General features: G+C 33.6%; 1 protein-coding gene across 3 annotated transcripts in view; it reads right to left on the bottom strand.

Moving 5' to 3' along the window:
• Window positions 1-8,434: 8,434 nt before the first annotated feature.
• LOC110116316 (upstream activation factor subunit spp27) overlaps window positions 8,435-27,954 on the bottom strand; it is a 32,221-nt gene continuing 12,701 nt past the window's right edge. For 2 of the 3 annotated variants that reach the window (XM_028694942.1, XM_020849850.2), the window contains exons 4-6: window positions 19,455-19,502; window positions 19,205-19,380; window positions 8,435-8,844 (exon numbers count right to left, since the gene is read on the bottom strand). In XM_028694942.1, coding sequence (XP_028550775.1) covers window positions 8,719-8,844; window positions 19,205-19,380; window positions 19,455-19,502 — 350 coding nt within the window. In that variant the 3' untranslated portion in view covers window positions 8,435-8,718. Of the gene's footprint in view, window positions 8,878-19,204; window positions 19,381-19,454; window positions 19,503-27,954 lie in introns of all 3 variants that reach the window. The other variant, XM_028694943.1, reaches the window with a different exon arrangement.

The following is a 27,954-nucleotide window of genomic DNA, read 5'->3' as shown; positions in this document are numbered from 1 at the left end:
TTGGCTCAACACCACCTCATTAAAATAATATAATATAATCTAAACAAATCAGTCATGACCATGATATTTTTTAGCCATCGTTTTTCTTTATTTATTATACAGCTTGTCATATAGATTTCATTAGATTTTATCAATATATATAAGTCATTAAAATAGAACTTAATTATTATTTAAAAATATCAGTAAATCAAAAAACTAATATCTTATAACAACATGATATTATACAATATATATTAATAAATCAAACAATCCCGTACGCAAATAAATTAGATCGAGAGGGTTTTTTTGTTTTTTTTTTTTGCCACAAAAGACAGTTTAAATATAAATTTAAAATATTAGATATGTAACCAAAAGGATTATTGTGTGAATGGCATGAAATTACTGCGAATATATTGAACTTTATAGCTTTGACTTTAAGGGAACTGTTTGGCTTTTGGAGCAGTGCTGAAGTTATCTTCAGCTTTAAGAACAAATAATGGTGTCAACCTTATCTGCACGAGGATTACTTTGACTTCCATTGTGGTTTGCAGAATCTTCATCAACAATCTTCTCCACGTCCCTAACCCTAATTATTAACCCCACCATAGATATTTATGTATTTCTCATTCAAATTAACTTATAGGAATCTTCTTCAATTAATTACTTTTAAGCTTCCTTTACGAAGGTTTTCTTGTTACTTTATATAAAAAAAATAAAATTAGTGCAAAAAATTTTAGTTTATACTAAAAAAGTGTTTTAAAATGCTTTTTCAAACAAAATAATTTTAAGCTGATTTTAATATAATTTACATAAATATATCTTAATATCATTTATTTTAATAAATAGAAGATTATTAGGTAAACCTTTTTTTTAATATAAATTATCTATTTACAACTTGCACCTAAAATTTATATCTAAATAAAAAATAAAAGATGGGCAACCCAACACCCTCCAAATATTCTAAAGGGATGTAAGGTGTTCTCATCCTTACACTGTACGCACCAATGGGAAAGAACCTATAAATGCAGGTTTGGGAGAGAGAGAGAGAGAGATAGTACGAAATAAATGGCCGACAAAGAATCGATGCAGCATAAAAAGGTTTCTATTGATCCACAGAACATGATAACATTGAAGACAGATGGACGGTCAGGATTGAGCTGGAGGTCAAAGCCAGCAGGATTCACAAGATCTCATTCGGAAGAAAATATTGCACACATTTTACAGAATCTATGAAGCGAAAGAAGACATGGGTGGGATTCCTTTGAGGCAACAATAAATAAAAAGAGAAAGAGTCCTCTCCTTCACTTCTCTGCCTTTTTTCTACAAGACTTGTCTCTTTCATTTGCCATGCACCTAATAAATTTTTTTTTTATTTAAAAATTATATATTTATTTATCATTTTCATATAGAATAATATGAAATATATATAAATAAATAAATATAATTTTATGATTAAATAAAAATAATGATCATTTTTTCATTTGGAATAATGTAAGAGCCTTAAAGTTTTCTCATCTAATTCCAAAATGTTGCATTCTTCAAAGGTCTCACATCACATGGGTTTAACTTCCTATACTTTTCAGTATCTTAGACTTTTGTTTAGGATAATTATCTTATTGTTTTGTTTTTCATATCACAATCTTACGCTTCGTCTGAAACGGCTTTCTTTTCATAAAGAAAGCCGATCTAAACAAAGCCTTAATATTAGAAAAGTATTTCAAATCTTTTTATAATAGATTTCAAAAAAAAAATTGCTTTCTCCGCACTAGTTTTTTAATAGCTTTTATAAAATGCTACGATTGTTCTAAACGAACCTTTGATTAAATAAAAAATTGAAGAAAAAAAAGATATATATCCATTAATTATTTGTATGTACATTATTATTGGCTAATAATATCTCTAAATAATGAGAGAAATTTGGCTCTTGCTTGCTTGGTGTTAGGATAAGGCAGAAGAAAAATATTAGAAGTCACATCCATCTGTGTCATTTGGGCATCACAATGCGTTGAAATGAAGGAAGGAGAGAGAGAGAATGGCTGAATTTTCATGGTAGAAATTAATATAAATAAAAATTGGCAGATTCCTCAAATGATTCTTTAGAGCATAGAGAACCAATTGAAGAAAATTACAGAAATTTCCAGGGCGGTTGCTTAGGAAGATGATGGAGAATAATTGGTACGGCAATGAGGGCGACTTCACCTGAAAATTTTTAATTAAAATAACTCTCCAATCAGAACAAAAGGTGTGTATATATATATCAGGTATAAGTTCATTTGAGGCGGTTTTCTTATTATTTTATTCATTAGGAAGCTATTTTTATAACAGTTTTTAAAAAAGTTGTTCTCCATAGCAGCTTTATAACAACACTTACGAAAAGTTACAGCCGTACTAAATAGGTAGCTGTAATGGATTCTTAGGCTTCATTTGGGACAGCTTTCTTATTGTTTTATTTTGCTTATCACAACCATAATTTCTGTTTGTCCTTAACTTTTTGCTACTTTTAGATAATTTTTGTGCTAGTAAGTTGTTTTTTTCACCAGCTTTAAAATATTACTTTCTTCATAACATATGTATAATCATATTTATAAAATGTTGCAACCGTTCCAAACAGACACTTAATCTCTCTTATAGCTTAGTGCTCTAAAACAAATCTATAAGATATCCTGATGGGTATTTATCTTCTCGACTTGACTGCTCAGCCCCATTTTATTTTGCCCTGAATTGTCTATGACTTTTTGTTATACATCATATGAGCTATAATTTTTGTGATATTATCATTGTATTTTTTAAATTAATTTTTATCATATATTAATAAATTTAGCTATCAATAAAATCTGAATATGGCCTTTAAATGTGTAAACCATAAAATAACCAACTTGTATGTTAACTTATTTCATGTCTCTTTAAAGTGGATGCTTTGCTTATCTAATGATTACTTCAATGAGAAATTTCTTTATAGAATTTTCTCAATAATGGCATCATTCAAAACTCTCTGAGTGAAGTGAAATTTGGACGGCTCTAATTCTCTTGAAAGTTGCTTTCTCTGGTGGACCATTTTAAATGGTAAAGCTTTTTAGCAAAGTTTATCTACATAGTATGGGCATATATGGCTAAATATCAAAATCGATCATTTTTGGATCAAAGCATATTCGGTTATCAACTCGAACTAAATATGTTTATTAAACCGGTCAATCCGAATCTGAATTTTTTTAGATCTGGTTGATTGGTTGTGTAGGACATCTTGTTTGAGAGGCACTTACAACAGGAATGATTGAAAGGATGCGTAGGATATCTTGTTCCTTTAAGCAGTGTCAAATATGTGGCATGAGTATGGAGGTGATCATATGGGCTCAAAGAATGTTTGCCCAAAAATTAAATAGATCTTTAGCTTAGGTCAAAGGCAATGGTCGACTAATGAGTCAATTTCAACAATGATTTAAACTTGAATGGAGTCGATCTCAACATCAAATTTAAAATTACATATATCTTTGGCACTAATAAGAGGCATACCTTAAGAGCATGAGCCTCTTGCCCTCATTTCCTCCCTCCTTATTTCTTATGTTATTGATCCTCTAGATGGTTGTGTTGCCTACCCTTGCATCTATGTTTATTTGATTTTTTATCATTTTGGGTCATTGTCGCCATTTTCTATCATGTAAGCCATTCATCATTGATTTTGTGATTGGTGTCATGCCGCCAAAGAATTGACTTGATTGCTCCTTTTTATTAGTTATATCTTTTATTGCCCATATGGTTGACATCATTCTATTATTATATGAATGTTATCTTTTGTTTGGTGATCTTGACCTATATTTGTAATTATGTCAAGTTATTGATGTAGTTAATGCACAAGTCTTAGTTGTATGTTGTTATGATTGTTTGGTGGATTATCCACTATGATGATAATGTGTTGTAACCTATTGCTTAAAAATCTTTTAATCCTATTTTTATCGTCCTTAGCTTAATTCTAGAATCGTTAAAGATCTTTTAATGACTAAATTTTGATATCAATCATCTATTTTATCTCCATGGTACCTAATTGAGTGTTTTGATAAGTAACTTTTCACTGGTCATAGCCTAATTGAGAAGCTTCAAAAGAAAAATATGAGCTCTTAAGCTTTCATATCTGATTTATATTGGTTATTTGAATCCACACACAAGCCCTTATATGTCTTAGTTTTTTTGAGGTATAATTATTGTATATTTATCACATATTATTTACTATAAAGCTCCTTATATGGTCTATTTTCTTCAACATATAAAAGGATTATATCAATGCTCTTGTTTGGGTTGGTTTCCCTCTATTTAAGAGTTGTTTAATAAATTAGAGCATATTAATATCTATTCCTTTAACTTTTGGTACATTTATGAAAGTAGTTAATATAAAAACCCCTTTTTTCTTGCCCCGATTATGCCTATGTTTTCTTTTCTTGAGAAAGTTTGAGTATCAAAGCATAAATTTTATACAAGTTCGATTAACTACTTTCAATCAAGCTAATCTATAACAAAACTTAACTCAGGTTCAAATCGTATCAAATAAAATCGCACTAATCTTGAGTGAAGTCGAATCTACCAAGATAATGTCAATGACAATCTAAGCAAGAGAAAAATAACAAATGATTTTTTAATTAAGAAAATTATCAAAATAGTTCTTCATTTTAAATGGACAATTATCACAAGAAAATGGCTCTTTATGCTACCAAGAAAAGAAAGGATGCAAACCTGCCAAAGAAGTCTTTATCTCTACTTTAACAACTACTTAACCTTTGTTGTTTCTCGCTTTTCTCCTCACTTGCCATATAAACAAAAAAAGTGTTTGGAACTTTTTGATGTATCTTTGAATTTGCATTGAGATTAGTTTAATTTAAGATATCATATATAGCATTCGACGGGTCATTCTGATCTATTAGATGGAAGTTTTGACTATCAACCAAGATGTCTTAGGTTCGAAGCTCGTATATATATAACATCAATCTCGATATAAATTGAAGTATTTTGGAGCTCATCATGATTAAAAAAGAATCAGAATATCCTAATATAATTTGAGAGAAAATGTTCTTTATTTCTTAATTTTAAATTATTTCATATGATTTATATTAATTCTTTAAATGATTTATTATTTTGGCATTATGTATTGCAGTTTTTTTGGGATAGAAGATGTGTGTACCTGTCATGGGCTGAACTTGCCACATGTACATTCAAATATTTAGAAATTTTGGTTCAAGATAAATCAAATTTCTTCATGTTATAAATTTGTTTCATCTACATGGTCTAATGTTCATTGGCCTACAAGTGATCTCATCTCAAATAGGTGACCATGATCCAATTATTCATCCTAATGAGAGAGTCGAGCTCATTAGTTGACTCCAATAACTGTTATCTATAAATTTGGCCCTGATAACTACGAAATGAGGGATAACTTTTTAAATCAAGCTATTGATGACTACTCAGCTATCTAAGTGTGAAACTCCTTGAGTAAAAGAAACTAAAACTCTTAAACATTGAGACTCCTTTTGGTGTAATGGTTGAAATTTTATTAAGTAACTCCGTAATTAAGCATGCTCATCCTAGAGTAATTCTTGGATTAGTATCTACTGAGAAGTCATACTAATCGGACAAAACAGTGAAGCTCGTAATTCAAAGCGGATAATATCTCGATAGTTAAGACTTTGGGCTGTTACACTAAGTATCAATAGAAACTAAGATGACGACACTTTCAAGGCTAGGCAAACAACTTTAACAAATTTGAATTTCTAATCATGCTACACAAATATTGTATTTTTACTTATTTTTCATATGATATATGCGTGGCTAATTCTAAATCGCTAAAACGCCAACACCAATCTCTAAATATGAGATTGATGAATGAGCTCATGGGTTGCAACTCTATTGAATTGTTCTCTAAGATGCAATTTATGTTTGATTTGGGATAATTTTCTTACTATTTTTTAAAGCAGCTTTCTTACATTAAATCTTTTTGAAAGCAACAAAAGTAATTGCCAAAAGCTAAATTTTAAATGAGGCTGATTTTATGCCAATCTTTTCTATTAATTTAGACAATGAGCAATCTATAAAGGGAGATTTTATAAGTCATATAATTTAAAACAATTGGCTTGAAAAAAGGCTTCTTATAATTTTTAGTTTTATGAGCATAAATTGTATGGGTCTCATTATAATTTATAGTATAAATTTGATTAATTTATTCTAATGAACTCATCACACTATTCTAGCGTGAGGTTTTATCTTCCTTTACTCTTATAAATTTTTTTATTGTCTACTTCAACCTATCTTGTAATTGATTAATTTAGGGAAAGTTTGTATTTGTTGAAAAATGAATGCACATTAAAAAAAGTATATATAAGATAAAATAAAAGTAGTGCATTAAAAATATTTTTGAATTATTCGGTTAAATATACTAAAAATATAGTTTTTTTTTTTTTGCATTAAAATTAATTTAGTGTAAAAGCATGTGATGGTATTGGTGGAGATGTGTCAGAGGATGTATGTAGCAAACTGGTAGTGAGCAGGAGGACAACGGGTGATGGCTGGCGATAGTGGCAAGTAGCAAGTGTTGGTTATCGATGGTAGTGGTGGCAATAGGTGATGCTTGGCTATAGTGTCAATGGGAGGCAGTGGTTGGCTGTGGCTGGTGAGCTAATTATGAGTGGTGGTGATCAAAGGCGATGGGTAGCTGCCTAGAAAGCAGTGGCGACAATTGGTGGTGGCCATGGTGGCAATCATCGATATAAACATTACTTCACACAAGAAATATATTTAAAATTTGTAGAAATCAAACGAATTCCAAATACATTTAAAATGAACTAGATAGAAAATTTCAAATGCACCACTATGTGGATCTGCTTTTACTTTTCTCCTAACCAAATACGAAAAATCTATTACTTTATCAGGCTATAAAAATCTCTTAAAAACAAGAAAAAAATAGTGATCCAACACTATCCCAAACAAAAGCCTAAAACTATTCTTGAATTGGACCACATAAAATTATAAACACCAAAATCAATTGAAAATGTAATTTGACTTCAATAATGAGCATTACTCATCAAATTGATCTCCAAAACCTTGCATTAGATATGGATAATGGATAGATAAGCTTACTCAAAAGAAGAATTAACCAACACACTAAGTAAGAAACTTGTTTTCTCATGCACGGGAAAGAGGACTTGTCTTCCAAGTTACTACCATGAACAAACAAAATTCACCCACGGAATCAAAGCTTGATCGCCACAGATGCATCATATTAATGGACAAAATTTGGATTCAAATCTTATAATTATGAATTTTTTAATTATTAATTTACTTGAGATAACTAAAAGATAAGGTTATCTAATTAATTTTGATGTCCAGCTCATTTGAAAATAAATCTAATAATTTGAGATTCATATTTTTTTTCAAATTTATTTTATCAATGATACAATTTGATCACCATAAATTTTTAATCATTAAATTTGCTTTAATGTTAAAACAATGCATAACTGATTACTTAGGCTTCATTTGGGACAACTTTCGTGCTGCTTTTTAAAACGATTTTCTAGTATAAAAAATTCTTGAATAGTACAAAATTTCAAATTCAAGAAATAGCTAGAAAGTTGTTTTAAAAAGCAAGACGAAAGACATCCCAAACAAATCCTTAACTCCAATATTAGAATCAACTCAAATAAGGCTTTGTTTGATATAACTTTTCTACTGTTTTTTAAAACAACTTTTTAATAAAAAAAATTTCTAATTGAAAAAACTTTTATACTTAAAAATTGCTTTATAGATTTAAAATTCAATAGATTTAAAATTCACCTTGATTTTATTTAAAATTTGGATTAGGGCCTCCATATCCAAAAACCCTAACAACCTCTTACAAGCCATTTTAAAGAAAAATTATTAGGTCCGGACATAGCTCTATATCCGGACTCCAATAACATGTCGCCACGTGCTCTTACTCTTTACCGCGCGGCCCGACGACCCGACTCAAAACGGAACCTGATATTGCTATGTTCGGGTATTGCTTAGTATTATTCGGTATTGCTATATATTACTTGGCAATAATGATAAATACCGTTTTGTCAAGACCAGTACCTAGCAATACCTAAAAATATCGAGCAATACCTAGCTAAACCGGGGTATTACTATGTATTGCTCAATATTGCTAGGTATTGGTCTTGACATATTGGTATTTCTCGTTATTGCCGACCAATACCGAGCAATACCTAGCAATATACTGATCTGCACAAATCAGCCAATACATAGCAATACCGGGCCCGGGTCGTCGGGCTGCGCAGTAAATAGTAAGAGCACGTGACAATATGTTATTGATGTCCGAATGTAGAGCTACGTCCGGTGTCCGGACCTAATAATTTTTTCCATTTTAAAAGGCTTTCCTTGTAGAATTTCCCCACAGCATTGGGTGGCACAGAAAAGAGCTTATAAAGCAAAACAAATACACTTGCAAAAGCACAGGAGCTTAAATATGGTAAATGTGTCTGCTACATTAATTCCAAATAAAAATTGGGCATGGTAACAGAAGACAATATAGAGTAGTACTTCACTCCTATCAGGCCAAGATAAATAAAAAAAAAAGGTATTTTCATTTTCATTCTCTCGGGACAATTTAAGGTGGACTGCCTATGGCACCTTCCTTGTCTACAGAAGAGGAAGCTGAAGCTACACTAGCAAACAAAATTGCCCAATCCCTCCTCGGAATAATGGCAGATCTTTCAGTGGAGTAACTTAATCTTTTGTCTTCACGAAGTGAGCTGCAAGCAACTTTGTAACCGTGAAACCAGTAAAAGAGTTGACTTGGAACAGTTCTTTAAGCTTATCATCGCAAATGATGTTCCTCTTATCAGCAGGATCCTATCAGATAATAGAAATTTGTGACAACAAAGCCTGAAAACGGTAATAAAATTTAAAAAAAAAAACGGTAATAAAATTAAACAGAAAGGACATTGAAACGTCCACCAAAAAGTATCTTGATGGGGCACGAATCTAGAGGAAAAATCAAGTTGAAACTTCCAAAATTAAAATTGGGACCATCAGAACTCCGATTCAGCAAACTTACAGTTGAACTGAACGTCTCGGAAATACGAACCAAACGACACCAAATTCGACTCAAACCGAGCCCAAATGAGTCCAAATCAAGGACCCGAAGCACTGTTGGAAGGTTCGAACCACAATTTGGGTTACCAAACGGTTTCCAAACATTACGTGCTTATAGTCGAATCAAGTGGCTCGACGAGACGAATCCAACGAGCCCAAGATCGCCGAATTCAAACATCATTAAGACCTTCAAATGTCTGACGAACGGTCCACGATCAAGGGATTCACCACTCCCCATTTACCCTTGATCTCTCACCTATTTACGGGCCATGCCACTCCATAAATCTATAAATAGACCCCTCATTTCTCTTGAAAGGAGGACCCCAAGCAAGAAGAAAAGAGAATGAAGAAGCACCTCCTCGACCACCACCTGACGTCCTTATTTCGCCGAACCACCACTTGAGGCCCTGTGCTTCACCAGGCCACCACCTAAGGCCCGGACTTATGTTGGACCACCACCTGAGGCCCGGACTTCTCCCAGACCACCACCTGATGCTCGGACTTATGCCAGACCACCACCTGACGCCCGAACTTCTCTCGAACCCCCACATGATGCCTGGACTTCTGTCGGACCACCACCTGAGGCCTGGACTTCTACTAGGCCACCACCTGATGCCCAGAGTTCTACCAGAGTACCGTCCTACTACAAAGGTCTTTCTGACCCTGATCTCTGGCCAACTACGTTCTTTCTGACCCTGATCTAGCCAACTATGATCTTTTTGACCCCTGTCTCCTACCGACTATGGTCCTTCCAACTTTCGTCGCCAACTACAGTCCTTCTGACCTACATCGCCAGGCAATGGTCTTTATGACCTTAATCTCCTGCATATTACGGTCCTTCCGACCTACATCAACGGACAATGGTCCTTTTGACACTGATCTCCTGCCTACTACAATCTTTCTAACCTCTGTCCTATTTACTATAGTCCTGCCGACCAAACAAGAATGTCTATGTTGATTATTGTAATACCCACCATGTAATGCACCCTATATGATGTACATTTGTAACATCAAGCCAAGGCCTTCTCCCTAAGAAGGGCCTCGTTTGTAATCAACTGCAAATATTAGTGGATTCATTCAAAATGGGCCAGGCTCCGTGGTTTTTCCCCCTTTTCAGGGGTTTCCATGTAAAAACTCTGGTGTCTCTTATGAATGCTACACTCTCTCTCTTATCTATTTGTGTGCCGGATCTTCATACAACGCTAAGACATTAAAATTATATTTCTCTACTGCCGCAAATACTCCATGACACAACAGACATGATAAAATTCAATGGATGCTACAAGAAAAGGATAGTTGTAATGGTCAAGCACTTGATGCATGACCAATAGTTTCTACTGCTAATAAATCAGACAAGGGAATTGCCTATTTTAAGGAAATACAACAACAATAACAACAAACCTTTGTCTCATTACATGGGGTCGACTACATGAATCATTTTTCTCCATTGTGTCCTGTTAAAAGTCAAATTCTCGTTTTTCTCCATTGTTGGCTGCCAATCTTCCCTTGCAACTCAGTTTTTGATTTTTTTTAAAACTCCTAGCCGATTACAAGACGACGACGACAACAACAATAACATCAAGCTTTTGTCCCACTACCTGGGGTCAGCTAAATGAATCTTTTTTCTTCACTATATCCTGTTAAAAGTCAATAATTTGATTGCTCTTCTCGCAGCCCTAGGGTCAGAAGCCTCAAAACCAACATCACTTTTAAGGGTGAGCAAACTTATTATATAAAAAATCATTATTTAAAAAAAAGGATAATATACATTATTCAAAACAAAGTTTGTATTTAATTATGATCGAAGAATTGAACAATGCTTACAAAATTTTCAAATTATTTAAAATTTTTTCTTATAATCCTGCATTACAAAATTCATTGGGAATTGAACTTTTCAATATAAGATACTAGGTAATCATTGAGCTAACCATCATTCAATCTATTATGCAATCAATGCTTAAAAATACTCATTACATAGTGGGATAAAGGCTTGATATTATTGTTATCGCAAAGAATATCATCTTCATGATAATAGTAGTGACCAGTAAAGTTAATGCTGAAATAATAAGACTAAAAATTAGGGAATACACACAATCATTCTTTATCTTAATGATTTGTTTTATAAGATCAACAATGTTGCTTAAAGATGAAAACTTATCACAAATATGCATGTCAATAATGTAAGCTTATAGATGACCTACAAGAGTTACAAGCTCTCTTAAACTATATTGTTGGGCACAGACTCTTAATCTACATCCAGCACAAGAAAATCAAAAGAACCATTTAGCCCAGGCTTATAATTGTCGCCGTCATCTCTGCACTGGATAGAACCGTGGTCCTTACCATGAACATAATCATCTAGTTGACATATTGGTCCTTACCATGATAGCTGACCTTCAAGTTACCATTAACATCGTCATACAGTGACAGATCCGTGAGCTTACCGGAGCTTCTAAAGAGTTTTTATTTTTTATGGGCAAATTAAGGGTTGGGGAAAAATTACCTAAACAATCTAAATTTTTTATTAAAAATTCAATTTTGAGGGTGGGCAATGGCTTACACTCAACAGGGCCTATAGATCCGCCACTGCACAATCCTTCCCGATCTTAGCAGACATCAATATTTTGATGCGCAACAAGCGCACACATCAAAACACGGTTATCACCATTCCAATAAGGTAAAAACTGTTCTGTCAAGAACCATTTATGCCCTCTTCACTAAGATTATCTGACTACATGTCGATGTATGTTTCACTCGCATTGTTTGTGGAATTAGAAATTTAGAGTCAACCTAATGGCACATTCAGAAGTAGGTATTTTCATCCCCTTCGTTTTAGCTATATACCACTGGTATTGGAACTCCATATTATTTATCATGAAACTTCTTTATCTAGATGCTCAAATTTTTGCATGTTAATATCTGACATATGAGTTATTATTTAAGTGTTGAGTCAGTTATCTTAGTAATTCATCCATTTGAAGGGTAAACTTCAAAATAGTCCCTGGACTATTTATATATGGTCAATTTAGTCATAGAGGATCATATTGCTCTAATTTAATCCCTAAACTATACAAAATTTATTGAAAATAGTCCCTTTAGGATTAAATTTGAATCAATTTTGTATAGTAGCAACAACAACAACAAGCCTTTATCCCACTATGCGGGGTCAACTACATGAATTATTTTTCTCCATTATGTATTGTTAAGAGTCAAATTCTCATTTAAATCTAATAAAAATTCATTTCTAATATTTTTTAACCAAGTCTTTTTAGGTATACAGAACCTTTTTTTAACATATGTCAAATCTAATGCATATACTCTCCTATCCAAATCATCAAAAGGCTGACATTTAATGTGACCAAATCATCTAGGTGACTCTCTGTAATTATATCTTCCATTGGAGCGCTGCTCCAACCTTTTACGTATATACTCGTTTTGTATTCTATCTCTAAGAGTAAAGCCACTCATTCACCTAAGCATCCTCATCTCTCCAACACTTCACTTAATTTTATGCTTCTCTTTTAATGGCCAACATTCTGCAACATAAAGCATTGCACGTCTTACCACCATCTTATAGAATTTTTTCTTAAGTTTGAGAGGTATTTTTCTATCACACAACATGCCGAATGCATTCCTCCACTTCAACCATTTAACTTGAATTCTACTAATAATATCCCCATCTATTTCATCAATACTATGAATAATAGACCCTAAACTGTGTACTGTTATTATTGACTTGATTGCCCAAAGTCACAATCCCCCCACTAGATATATTACTACTAAAATTATATTCCATGTCTTCAATTTTATATCTACTCAAATGAAAACTTTTAAACTCTAAGGTTAAACTCCATAATTTAAGTTTACCTTCAACTCCCTCTCTAGTCTTATCAACAAGAAGAATATCATCAACAAAAAGCTATCCTTTGCAAATATCTAGTAAGAACATCCATAACTAAAGCAAAAAAGATATGATCTTAAAGCTGGTCCTTGATGTAATCCAATTGAAATGGAAAAATACTTTATCAAACCAACTTGTGTTTGAACACAAGTAACAACACTTGCACACATATCCGTAATGACCTGAATATAAGCATTATTAACCCCTTTTTTTTTTCGGGACTCTCCAAAGTACTTCTCTTGGAACCTTATCATATGCTTTCTCTAAATCAGTAAATATCATATGTAGATCCTCCTCTCTATACTTCTACATCAAATCTCTCTAGTAAATGTATAGCTTCCATAGTAAACCTACCCGGCATGAATCCAAATTGAACTTGAGAAACATTAGAATCACGTCGTAACTTATACTCAATAACTCTCCCATAATTTTAAAGTATGACACATTAACTTAGTTCCTATATAATTTGCACACACTTATGCATTACCTTTATTATTAAAAATTGGAATCAACAGACTCATTCTACACTCATCTGACATCTTTTTAATCTTCAAAATAATATTGAATTTTTTCATAAGGCAAAAAATTCTTTATCTTCTAAGTATTTCCACACATATATTGGAATATCATTAGGTCCAATACTTCTCCACACTTCATTTTCTTTAAAGCCTCTCTAACTTTAATTTTACTAAAACGTCGATAAAAATAAAAAATCTCTATTTTCATTTAAGATGATAAGGTCACTGAAGTCAATCTCATTCACACAATCTTGATTGAAAAGCTTATCAAAATATGTAAAACCCGAAAACGACGTTAATAGGTCGTCGCACGCTTTTCAAAGCACCGCGCCGAATTTAAGTGAAATTTTCAAGGTTAACGAAAATAATTTTAGAAAATCCCTTGCGAAATTCTGATCGTTTTGGTATATAGAACTTGTATCCAATTTTGCCTAATTTTGGAGATATTTTTTTAGAAGCCAAAAATACCAAAACAACCCTTAACCTTTTATTATGCCGAAATCACTTAAGTAAGGATATATGAGTAATTAGCAAACCTCAATTTCTCTTAATAGCATAACCCGAACCCTCTCCATTTCACGCGTGAACTGAGCAGACCGAACGAGAGAAAGGGCGGACGGGCGGACGGCGTGGCTTCCGCGAGGGCTTTCCGGCGACGATCTTCCAAGGAGAGATTTAGTTCAAATCGAAGAGGACGACGAGAGGAACACTCAGGTACAATTATTTCAGAACGAAACCTTCTAGATCTCTATATTTTTTGAAAAGAAAATCTTAGGGTTTTTGCTAGAAAGTGTTTTCTCCTAATTTTCTTTAAGATATTAATAAGGAGCAATTAGGAAGACATTTTAACTATAAAAACATATATATTTGAGGAATTTTTGGAGATAGAAAAATTAGAGCTTTTTACGCAAAACCAAATTTCTTAAGGTGCTTTTACAAAAGTGATTTTTATGGGTCTTAGGAATGTTTCTAAATCAAAATTTTGAGTTTTCGTAAAGATTTGCATTTTCTTTAATTTTTTAATTAAAGAAATCCGAAAATTATTAAGAAAATTATTAAATTAGGTTTAAGGAAATTTTTTGGCATATTGATTTGAGGGAATTTAAGAATTTAGGGTTTCCAAAATTTAGGCATTTTATTAATTCCGAAAATAAAAATAAATTATGTTAATTATTGGTTATGATCACGATGTATGCTTAGTTAGATTGTAAATATCTTTTAGGTGTGGATTAAGGTGAAGGCAAGTGGTTGACGGCGTCGTACAACGTTGTGGTATTTATTCACTGCTTGCAAGGTAGGTGATTTGCATTTAAATTGAATTTATAAAAAAAATTTAATCAAATATTTCTGCACATTTAATAAATGTTACAATTTATGTTTTTAAATCATTTATTATGGCTTTTAGCTTTTCAGTATTTGTCTTCACACATGACATGTTATGTTATTTAAATTTATGCAAATTAAGTAAATGAATTAAGACATAAGAAAGACAAGTTTTCTTTTAACAGATCAATTAATGAAAATCATGTGAGGCAATGATAAATTTTCAAACCCCTTTGATGAAAGTATTATATTAAAGTGCATGTGCATGTTGATCCAGAAGTATTAACAATGATAAATGTGGCTTGTAGAGCCAATGGTAAAGGTGGCTCGTAGAGCCAATTGTAAAGGAAATGGCCAAACAATTGACTGTGTACCTGATCTGCACAAAATCAGGCACTTCCGGGACGGGTGATTTATATTTTATGACTATGAAAGTTACGTATTTAAGGAAATATGAAATGTTTATGGAAAAGAAAGTAAAGAATGATATGGAATAAGGAAAATGTTTAAAGAATGATTATTGAAATTGTTTTATACATTCGAGCATCAATGTTTATATTGTTCTTTTACTATTTCATGCTTAATGACATGTTTAAGAAAGATAAAAGAAAATATTTTATAAATTTGAGATAAATGTTTTTCACCTGCTGAGCGTTGGCTTATTCCTATTTTTTGAAATATTTTTCAGGAGATAAGTGATGGCTGCACGACGACCGTACACGTATCGTCGTAAGGGACCTCAGGATGAAAGGTTCCATTTTATGTTTTAAGTTTGAGTCTTTGAGTTTGTTTCTGTAGTTCGTGAGTTTGAAGTTTATGTAATGGTGAGAGCTTGTGTAATGTAATTGATGTTTAAAAAGTTTTTTTTTAGTAGTTGTGAGACAGTTGATCAGTTTGAAACATAACAGTTTGATGTTTTATTAGTGGCTCTTTCATGTATTTTTGGGATGATATTTATGTTCTGATCTTTAAGTTTTAAATGAAAGTATTATGTTTTTATGCTCTTCCGAATGACCGTCTATATTCCCGCCCCGTTATAAATGGGTTAGCCGGGCCGGGTCGTGACAAAATATATCATCCACATTTGTTGAATATCCTCTTCTAATAAAAACACTTTTTAATTTTCATCCTTAATGAACTTCACTTGAACTAAATTTGCACTTTTCCCTATCTCTATGCTTGACCAACTTATACATAAATATTTCTCCCTCCTAATATATAATCTATAATATAAATAATTAAAAGTTAAATTCTTTGAATCGGATATTACTTCTTCGACTCCATAATAGCATTTTATAACTTTTCGAATTTTTCAAGCTTTTACATGTGAAGAACAAAGAGATTAAATTAAGATAAATTTTATATCACAATTACATCATGAGATAATTTTTTATCAATTTTGTATAGCTAAGAGAATAAATTAGAGCAACGTAATACTTTGAGACCCAATTGGTCACACATGAATAGTTTTGAAACTATTTTGAAATTTTTCTCTCCATCAAAATGATGGCATTAAATCCATTGCTTCATTCTCTGTAGGATTCACATTTATATCATTGTGTTTTGATATTCAGTTTTGTATTTTGAAATTCAATTTACGTTTTGACACTCCATGATGTTAGTGGGTATGTTAGTGGGTGTAAGATAAATATTCTTTATTTAGCTTCAGATGTCAAATACAAGAAATAGTAACCACAAAATCAGGGGCAGCTGAAAGCAAACAAAAGAAGTGTTGCATGATGATGGTAATGGAAGTCCAAAGCCTCTCGAGCCTCCACACCAATCAAGTATGATAATGAGTTTGTAGAACAAAGCTCGAAGGATGACCATTGCAAAAAGCTTGCTTGAATGGAACTTAGAGAAGATTTTTACCACTACCGTCACTAAAGCTGGTTCTAATGATGTTGCATTTGGCTACTAAGCAAGAAGAATAAATGATTAGAAAGGTAGTACGTTTGTTGCGGATCTGTTTTCATGGTTTATGATTTTGATAGCAAACACTATTATTTCTCTACGACGGCCTTATTTACTAGCACTTCAGGTCCACACGATCAGACTGCAATTTAGAACTAGCTCAAGATTGGGTAGACTAGGTCTGAGTCAGTTTGTATACTTTTTTCTTTCTTGAGTCTATTGTAATTTGGTGTGGCTCCTTGATGTTTTGTAACGTTGGAAGATTTCTGTTGCTCCCTAAAGATTTCGTATTTTTGGTAACATCGTCCGGACAATCTGTCCCACAAGCAGGAAACCCTAATAGGCATCCTCATAAACGGCCGTTCATTAATGCAAAACACATCGTTCCTGGGACGATTTTGTATCGGCCAGGGAGATAGGCCTCAAATTCAGAAGAATCTGCCGTCAAATCTAATGTAGAAATACATATTTTGGACAATCGTCAGGTGGATCGTCCAGGACTATAAAATATCGTCAGGACGATCCAGGTCAATTTTTCCATGTTTCTCTGGATTAGGAAAGCAATTATGATTTTGATTCAGCGAATCAAAGCGGCTGGACGATAGCCAACTCTCTGGCCGATGTGCTGGATCGATTGGACACCGGATAGCTGTTTTCAGGGCGATGTCAGGACGACTTCCACGATTTTATGGATCGTCCAGGACGATATCGTTATCTGTCCTGGGACCGATATGAACAAAACTTCTCTGAATCGTCTCAAATGTCCCGCTGATTGGGCCTAAAGTACTGATTCGTACAGGACGATATGCCTATGTCCTGACATTAATGTCGCAACTTGGCATTAATGACTCGTTTTGAGCTCACTTATATTAAGCTTTGTCAAGGCACTTGTTAAGTGTCTTGCAGTCATTGATTAGTTTTCATTCTTGTGGAGGAGAAACTGAAGAGAAAGCTTGAAAGCGAGTGAGGAAACTGGCTAAGTCTGAGAGAGGAGAAGATCCTGTGAGGGGGAACTCAAGGGATGTGTGGAGGGGATTCCACACGTTGCTCCGGCAGGCTGGCATCTTAATACCGTTGATTCAAGGCTTGTCTCGAGGGAAGTTCATCAAAGAAGAAGATCCTTTGGGTCAAATGACCCGGCGACTCCGCCGCACGCGGGAAAGTGGAAGTGATTTTGTAAGGGTTCTCTCGCCTAGCTGTGGGGGCTAAAGAGAGAACTTGTTTTAGTGCAATGTTGAGGGTGCCTCCAAGGAGTGGACGTAGGTCAAGGTTTGACCGAACCACTATAAATCCGGTGTGTTCTTTCTTTATTACTTTCGCACTTTTAATTTCCGCATCGTTGGTTTTGATTTTGGTGAATCTTGTTTTTGGTTTTAAGTTTGAGTTTTGTTTTAAATATTGATTCACCTCTCTATCTCATTATTAGCCTTGGGCCATTTCATAAGGGCTTAACATCCTTAACAAACTTTCAACGTTGAATGGTGAATTTGTGTGATGTTGCGCGCACATTTTCAAACTTCTTGTTATGTGATGAGTTGAGCAAAATGAATGATTCTATTATTCAAATTTGAAATGTCAAAGAAATCGTTAGATCTCCTAGTAAATAATTACATACAAAAACATATTATCCTAGAAAAGAATGAAAGTAAAAGTTGTTTTTTAATGGATGTATGAGTGTTTTATGCTATAACCGACCTTAAAGTTTCAAAAAGAATCTGAGAAGATTGAATATTTTTTAACTTGCAAGGAAAAAACAGAAAAAAGGAAAGCCAAATGAATGGGAATGTGATGGTGCAGGTGTGTGTGTGTGAATTTTGTGCTTTCTATGTGCCAATACTTGCTTTTCTGGTTGAGATCTGTGCATGGAATTCCTTTTTTCTTTAAGATTAATGACATTCATTGCACTTAAGTTATTGGCTAAGAAGTATTGACCCAATCTTAAATGCACTGGCTAAAGATATGCTGCATGTAATTACTTTTTTTTTAAGATTAGTGATATTCAATTGCTCCTATGTGATTGGTCAAGTGTTAATCCAATCTTAAGTGCAATGGCTAAGAAAATGAAAGCAAAGTATGACAAATATTGGAGGAACATGTGAGATGAATATTGATATTTGTTGAGGTTGAGATTTTGTCTAAATTTTTCTTTGGATATTACACCTAAAGAAAATGATTTTTGTGTATAATTGTTTATTTTTAATCTGCACATCCTTAGTTTTTTGTGTTATGCGCATCCATTGCATTATATTATCTTGATGCATTATACATCCTAGTCCCTAAGACATCCTGCATCACTATCAAGGGGATTTGACCTTGACCATTTAGTCCGATCAAAAAAAAATTTATGCCTAAATAACAGTTAAAATCTTAGATTTGTCAGCATCAAATCAACACATTATTTATGACTAGCATTTCTAAAAAACAAAGAGCCGTAATATGATTAAAGATTAAGTGAAAACACCTGTAGATTATTTTGCTTTATGTAATCCCATAACCTCTTTATAACATCAGATCTTGGCAATATATTTTCACCGGTGCCAATAAACTTTGTTAGAGCATCCGAAAGTGGTACGGGTGCAAGAAAACCTGAAGCCCCTCCTTTCTGCCGTTTTCCTTTACGTGCTGTATCATCTAAATCTAATAACCATAAGACATGATGTTGTTAGATTATGCAGTAAAAGCAATATAAAATGGCAATAATGTTTGCCTACCTTCTCTCGCTTTTTTCTTTGGCTTTTCTTTGGATGATTTCTCTGGGCCTATAAGCAACAAATAAACCACTAAAAAAACAATACCAAAAAGATAGCTAAAATAATTTCAAAAAAAAAACAGAATAATTTTCAAATGACAGGTCAGGTATGGGAGGGACTAGCAAAGATGAATAACTAGAAAGCAAAGCAGACTTGGAGGTTTAGTTCATAGGCCCCTTTTCATTATTACATAGAGTACTCAGCCAATGGGCCAAACCTATGAAAATGATTTCCTCAAAACTTTTAGCACATAACTCAAATATGAACTCACTTTTTTTTCCTATAATGTTCCACTAAACAAGATTGTTGGTTTCTTGAGTGGAATAAACTTATTTTACTGCAAGAAATATTGCATCAACATTTAGTTTAGTTAAAATTAAAAAAATCAACAACTATCACAAAGTAAACTTTTTTTTTTCTTTTGTATCAAAAAGAAATTGTCCTTGAAAGTTTTTTATTCTTTAAGATTTTTTTCAAGCATTGCAAGTCATATAATGATGATTCATATTTGAGGTTTTAATCATCAATTCCATCGCTCATATCCATAGACTATGGTGAAACTATCCTTGCAGCTAGCAAGAACGCACAATCACAAACTTAGAAATTGGTGTAAAAATACTTGTAATTGACTTCCCCAAAGTCAAACTGCATAATTTTTTTTTTTTTTCATATTGGCTTATGAACAAAACTACAGTTCTATCAAATTCCGTCATTCAATGTCATTGAATTCATCAAGACAATGAAAGGTAAATGACATTCTTGTAGAAACAAAAATCGTCCCATTAGCTAGGCCTAATTAAAGGTCAACATGAATCACCTCTCATATGACAATCAATTTTATAATATGTTAAAAAACAATTTAATAAACTTTACTTTAATCAAGAACTACAGATCGAGATCTCCGAATGGATTATAACCTAAATCTGACTTATTACTTGACATGGCTCACACCATAATTGCCACTCAGCTAACTAACGATCATTTAATCCAATCACAAATGTTATGTGGCCAATATTTGAAAGTCCTAAGGGAACAAATGAAACTTTTTCTAGATATCCTGTCTATTAAGGAAATTAAATTATTCTTTGTTAAGTCACCAATGATACAAATTGGCTAAGTACGAGTAATTCTTTATCATACATCAGATAGATTTTTTTTTTGTGAGCAACTTGTGGCGACTCCAAATAATATTTCTCCCTTCTTGCATCAAAAACACATGGAATGGATGTTTGGAAGCATCTGCCACGACTTCAAATGGTTTATGCGCATTTGTTAAGACCGAAATAGGCGCCTTTGTTTATTCTGATTTCAAAAGACGAAACATGTCCTCTGAGGAGAATATTTGGTTAGCCTTCTTCAACAAATGTCAATGTGTTGGGAGTCTCAAAAAATTATGGATAAACATCCTCACATATTGGCATGCTCACATAAAGTTTTGTACGTCGTCATATTATGTGGCTAAGGGCAATCCCTTATTGATTTTAACTTTTCCATGTCGATCTTAACCTCTTTGCCACCAACTTCAAAGCCCAAATATAATAAGATTTTCTTCTGGAAGTCTCCTTTCTCCAAATTCAAGATGAGATATTTATATTTTAGGAGACTAAACAGCTTTTGCAAATATATAAGATATTCCAAACATATTTGACTATAGATGAGGAAGCTGTTGACATAAGAGATCACAAACTCTATAAATGGCCTCATAACATCATTTAATACAACACCAATAACATCAAGCCTTTATCCTACTCAATGGGATCAGCTACATGAATCATAATAAGATTTTCTAGTGGAAGTCTCCTACCCAAATATAATAAGATTTTCTTCTGGAAGTCTACTTTCTCCAAATTCAAGATGAGATTTTTATATTTTAGGAGACTGAACAGCTTTTGCAAATATATAAGATATTCCAAACATATTTGACTATAGATGAGGAAGTTGTTGACATAAGAGATCACAAACCCCTCTATAAATGGCCTCATAACATCATTTAATACAACACCAATAACATCAAGCCTTTATCCTACTCAATGGGGTCAGTTACATGAATCATATTTCTCCATTGTGTCCTATAACGAGTCAAATTAACATTTAAATCTAACAATAAAATGTCATATCTAATACTTTCTAACCAAATTTTTTTAGGTCTACATCTACCTTTCTTAATATAGGCCGGATCTAATACATTTACTATCCTAATCAGGTCATTAGAAGGCCGATGTTTTATATGATCAAACCATCTAAGACGACTTTTTGTGATCTTATCTACCATTGGAGCTACTTCAATTTTTTCATTTTTTACCTATGCACTCATTTTACATTTTGTTTCTAAGAGTCGAGCTACTCATCCACCTGAGCATTCTCATCTCTGCAACACTTAGCTTAATTTTATGTTTATATTTTAATGGCCAACATTCTGCACCATAAAGTATTGTAGGTCTCACCAACATCTTATAAAATTTTCCCTTAAGTTCAAGGGGTACTTTTCTAGCACACAACAAGCCTAATTCAATCCTCCACTTCAATCATTCAACTTGAACTCTACTAATAATATCTCCATCTATTCACCATTACTTGAACAACAAATCCAAGATATCTAAAATGTGTACTCTTGTTAATGAATTGATCGCCCAAAGTCACAATCCCCCCACTAGATCTATTACTACTAAAATTACACTCCATGTATTCGGTTTTAGATCTACTCAAACGAAAATTTTTAGAATCTAAGGTTGACCTCCATAATTCAAGTTTTCCTTCAACTCCATCTCTATTCTTATCAACAAGAAGAGTTCTTTTATTTATTTATTTATTTAGTATCATCAGCAAAAAGCACACACTAGGGTACATCTCTTACAAATGTCTAGTAAGAATATCCAAAACCAAAAAAGATATAAGCTTAAGGTTGATCCTTTATGTAATCAAACTGATCCACATAATAACTACTTGTCTTTATCAATATAAATCCTTGGTCAAGCAACATATGCACTTGTTTCTTTATCTTTTCATTCCCCAGTACTGAAATTTTTACATAAAAATGTTGAGCATACCTGTTAACGGCGAATGGCGCACCATGGCGCAAAGGTCCCTTTGGAGCCATGACACATAGCGCACGGCGCGGCGCGCGCCATTTTGAACATGGCGCAAACTATATAAGAATTATAAAATAATAAGCACGAATATGAAATATCATTAAAAATGAAAAACAAACTATCCAAGAGAAAAGAATTCACATTTAAAGTCCTCGCCCCTTCCTCCTCTCCTATAGAGTCCAATGTCTCCCAATCAAAGTATGCACTCATGAAGAAAACTTATACAAAGCATGCACTCATGAAGAAACAGCCTAATACTAACAACTATAACTAAAGATGATGAATACAACAATATACCGGGCTGGCGGGGGTCCAAGGGGGCGCTGCCCCCTTGCAGGGATTTCCGGGGGCAGCGCCCACATAACAAATTTTATTTGTAAGAGTAATTTTGAAGTTCTGCTTATTTTTTAAGTTCGTAAATCGTTTCTATGGAAAGATACCTAGCAGTACCGAGCATTCTTTTAAATTTTAAGAGGTGGTCGCCTCTAAATCATGATTGCTAGTGAAACACTTCAAGTAGCAATCAATAAGAATCGTACTTGTTAAGTTGTAAATTCTTGTAAAAAATATTCATAAGTATAATGAAATTTAAAAATAATTTGGCGCTCTATTTTGCGCCGTGCGCCATGCGCCATGCGCCATGGCTCACATGTGGCGCAAATAGCGCGCACTATTTTAAACATGTTCGCCTCGCCATGAACACGGTGCCGTAGGTGCACCGCGCCGCGTCGTGCGCCATGGCGCGCGCTATTTTGCGCCATTGACAACTTATGATGTTGAGTAGGGTTGAGTTTGAGATAAAGTTGATATTATGCTCCACAACTCTTCATGTAGTCAACCCTCTCGTGTAAGAGCCAATTCGGTCGATTCAATTGAACCGGCCAGCCCTAATTAATAACTCGTATGAAAAGTCTCACGAACGCAAACGAAGAACAAGCGAAGCCTGTCGGCCCAAACTCATGCGTGAGCGCTCCTGGAGGGTTTGATTCACGGTTTTAAGCAAAGGAACAAGTACGGGAGTGAAAAAGAGCGACTCCTCACGTGAGATATCTTCATTTCACTTATCCAGTTAAGCCAAATCGAATGAAAAAGTGAATAGAGACCAACCGGGAGGAAGAAGGAGAAGGAAGTTATGTTGTCAAATTTTATGTGCATTTTGGTGAAATTTTGTCCATGTTAAATCTAATAAAGGGATAAATACCTCTTTTGAATGCAGAGGAAGAAATTTGGAAATAAAGAGTTGGTAATTCTCGGAAACCAGAGGAAATTTAAGTGAATTTCAGAGTTCCTATTTTATTTTCCTATTCAAATTTTTATTTTGATGGAAAGCAACAGTATCTGATTTTCAACAGGAAGAAAGTTCATGCATGAAGAAATCTAGTGGGTGGAAGCCTCATTTCAAAGAGAAAGAAGGGAGATTTAAATAAATTGAGTAACAGATACATGTTAAGATTTGACAATTATTAATATTACTTTGAGCTCTGAGGATTCCTTCAAAGTTGATTAATGATATTTAATGTCAATTAATATAAATTGGAACAATAGAGAATAAGATTAATCTTATGCACGTCGGCGAAGTGTTGAAGCCAATAAAGCATCTACAAAGAGATTTGAGGTAAGAATTCATTAAAGAAACATTTATGCCAAAATAATGAAGTTAAAGATAGTAATATTTTATGTGATTGTGTGTAACTTCAGGTTGTAATAAGGAAGATTATTTCAAGGGTTGAAGCCCGAAGTATTAAAGTGGATAATTTCAATTGTATTATAGCAATGCCAACTTTTTTCAATGTTATTTCAATTTCTTTTTATTTAATGCAATTATTGCATGATTATGGCATTACGTTGATTGAATGTGCATTGTATGAATAAATTATTTGAGAAAAATAAAAGAAATGGAAACGTGAGATATTTTCTACACACCTAAAGTACTTAATATACTTCAATGTTAAGTAATGTAACTAATTAGAGACTATTTGAATTACTAATGAATATGTATATGAATAAAATGTCCTTACATATTATTATAAAAAATTGAAGAAAAATGGAATAAATGAAATGATGATTTAAACAAAATTGAAAGTATTAAAAGAAGGAAAAGGTACATACATGCAAATTATAGAAGTTCACCCCCATAAAGTACTGGCTGGGGAAACAACTTACCTGTGCACGTTAAATAGAAAGACGATGCTACTATACTAATGTAAATGAAAATGGAATAAATGTTAAATGGAAATTAATAAATGAAACATAATAATAAGTAATTTATGTAAAAGATGAATTATAAAATCTATAATATATGAAAGAAGATGCACATATTAACTGCGTAAAAAAAAAAAAAAAGACAAAGAAACATGTATGTTTTATTTTATATATCTAACTGTTATATCTGAGATGGTGATTACCTACTGAGTTGTAAACTCACTCCATTAAACTCAGATAAGTTTCATGATATAACATCTCAATTCATAACAAATGAATAATATGTTAATAGCTATTTAGAGTAGAAATGACCGAAAGAAGGCGCTCGATTGATAACAGGTATAAGATGGCTTGTGTTCATGAACAAATGAATAATATGTTAATAGCTATTTAGTGTTTGTGGATTGTCGTGACATCTCAATTCTCATAAAACTCTAGGAAATCGTCTACCAATGTTATATTCTTGCTTTAAATTCATGAGTGCCAAACCTAACACCCCTCCCTGCTTCTCCCTCTCAATTCTTCTTGAATTTATCTCAAGAAAATATCTTAAAATTAATGTCAGGCTTCTCCTGACAAACAAAAACCATAGTAAAATCCTGGCACGTGTCACTTCACCTAACCAACTGACAAAATGTCTAGAGGCTGACATACATTACTTCTATTGATAGTCTACCTCAAACCATCTTTGTAGAGAGTATTGTTGAATTCTACAATAGAAGATAGCATCTCGATCCGATAGGTATGACTTGCCTAACATAATATGGAATATTTCTAGATGGATCATTCACACAACACTTCATCAATACACTCTCAAGTGATGGCAAAGTGAGCGTTGCTTTCCAGATCTATTCACATCTCTAAATACTTTGGAATGCTTCGACATTAAGGAATTGCCTCGATACCTATTATTCTGATCATACATGTCAGGATCAAATTCGCTTGACTACTAAGTCAAAGATGGCATTGGTCTTTTCTTGCTTCATTGGATCTGTAAGGTGAGCAGCAACTTGTGTTTGTTAGGGCTAGTTTTGGTACTCGGACCTTTCCCCAGTAGAATTCTCATCAAGTAAACAATCGGGTTCGATTGATTTGCTAACTATGATGCTTAAGCCAGCTCTAAAATATAATCGCCTTATTCCCTTTGTCATCCATTTTGAACTTCTTTTTAACTTCTCCAAGAAGAGTTTCAAAATTAAGTTCCAGGTGTTATAGTAGAGGCTGTTTACAACAACATCAAATTTTTATCCCACTATATGGGGTCGAAAACATGAATCTTTTATTTCCATTGTGTCCCGTTAAGAATCAAATTCTCATTTAAATCTAAAAAAAAATGCCAACCAAACTTCATTTCTCATTTCCTCTTGTCAAAAGGTATAATGTCTTTGTTCGTGCTCTCTCTCAATCATAATGGCAAAATGCTTGCTTCGCCAATATCTTTGACATGGAATAGTAAGAGTTCGTTGGAGATGCAGAGTAGACATGTACCTTTGTCAACTCGGTCAAGTCTTCATTGATGCATCAATCATCAAAACTAGACTCCTGAACTCTATCATGTAAGCAGCATGATTTGTTCTATTAGTGGCATAACTCGTCACTTAATCTTTCTCCATCAAAGTCTCATAGGATAAAATGCCTATTGAAGCATCTTCTTGAACAGCTCCCAAGTGATATTTGGGTGTATATGTAGAAGATGGGTATTGCGCCAAACAAATGCATGCTAATGCGCGCCTCATAAAATTGAGTCAAGTGAAATAAACCTATCTTAAGATGAAAATGATAGGAAGTACTTGAGTTCTCAAGTATTCCTAACCAAACCAGTGAAAATACAACAGCAAACTGCTGTCCACAGCAGAAATCAGCAGGAAAAACAGGGAAATCTGAGAGAAAACGCAAGAAATGACTTGTATTTCACTCGCAATGAAAGCAAAACAAAGAAAGATACAACGTTCTTCGATTCGAGAGGAAGAACAACTCTCCACAAGTCTCTAGCAAACCCTAGAGCCCAAGAACACCAAGAGATCTCAAACTTCTCATTCAAATTCAAGATGAGGAGCCAATCCCCCCAAAACTCCTAATTATACAAATTAATCATAAAAGACAATAATGGACTTCCTAAAACAGCCTCCCATTCAAAAATTTTCCCTCCCCCATGCGTTTTAGCCGCTGTTTGGGCCCCAAGACTCGCGCTCCGCGCGTTCCGTCTGGTTCCGCCCGACGTTGGTCCGTCGGGTGTAGAACCGGACCGGTCCAGCTGGGACCGGTCCAGGCATAACAGAAAACCTATAAAACATAAAATAAGTTTCTACTTGATCCATCCTAGTATACAACTACTCCACATCAATAGAAAAAACAAAGATAGGGAAGTTAATTTTAGCCTTCTTTAAGGGTTTAATGTCAACCAGTAAAAGAAGGCTCAAGATCCTCATCTTATGAGTCATCTTCTCACCTAGTAGGACTATTGCTAGCTTCTCACAATCATGATAGTGATATTTTCCTTTAGGATCAATCTTCCTTTATTATATTAGTGTTATGGAGCCATCATCAACATATTACAAATACGTCTGTAACATAACAATCATCTACTATTGAAGCAGTGCAATTTGGTTGTTAAAAATTTCTCCTAGTGATGTTGGCATCTCCATTTCCCCTAAACTTTTTCTTAAGTGTCTAGGGCCAAGAATGGTTCTTTTCTTCTTATAGTTGTTCATCAACACCATGCACCCTTCCAATGCTAAAACTTGATACGCTACCAACAATATGATACAGAAAAAAATAAGATCTAACAAACACATCAACTAGGCGTCAATAGAGTAAGACTGATAATTTGAATTATTAGTTCTTGAGCAAAAAAAAAATACAATCTTCATTAATAGGAGAACTCATCAAAATACAAAGAAGAAGATAAGGTTTCATTGAATCGCCTCTCTCTAACTCTCTAACTCCATAAAGTTTCACACTGATGCCTGAGCTACCCAATAGGCTATAAGAACTCCCTCTCGCTCTAAGAACAGTTGAAACCATCTTCCCCCCTACAACCCTTTATATAGAACGGGTATGTCGATTACAATAAGGTGGACATTTATGATGGCATGGCATTAAATTCGACATCATAATTAATAAAATAATCATGTCCCACTTTGAGAAAGTTATGAGTTGGCGAAGCCACA

Source organism: Dendrobium catenatum, unplaced genomic scaffold, assembly GCF_001605985.2.
Source record: "Dendrobium catenatum unplaced genomic scaffold, ASM160598v2 fragScaff_scaffold_601, whole genome shotgun sequence".
In the NCBI taxonomy this organism is placed as follows: Eukaryota; Viridiplantae; Streptophyta; class Magnoliopsida; order Asparagales; family Orchidaceae; genus Dendrobium; species Dendrobium catenatum.
This window is presented reverse-complemented; position numbering and strand designations above follow the sequence as displayed.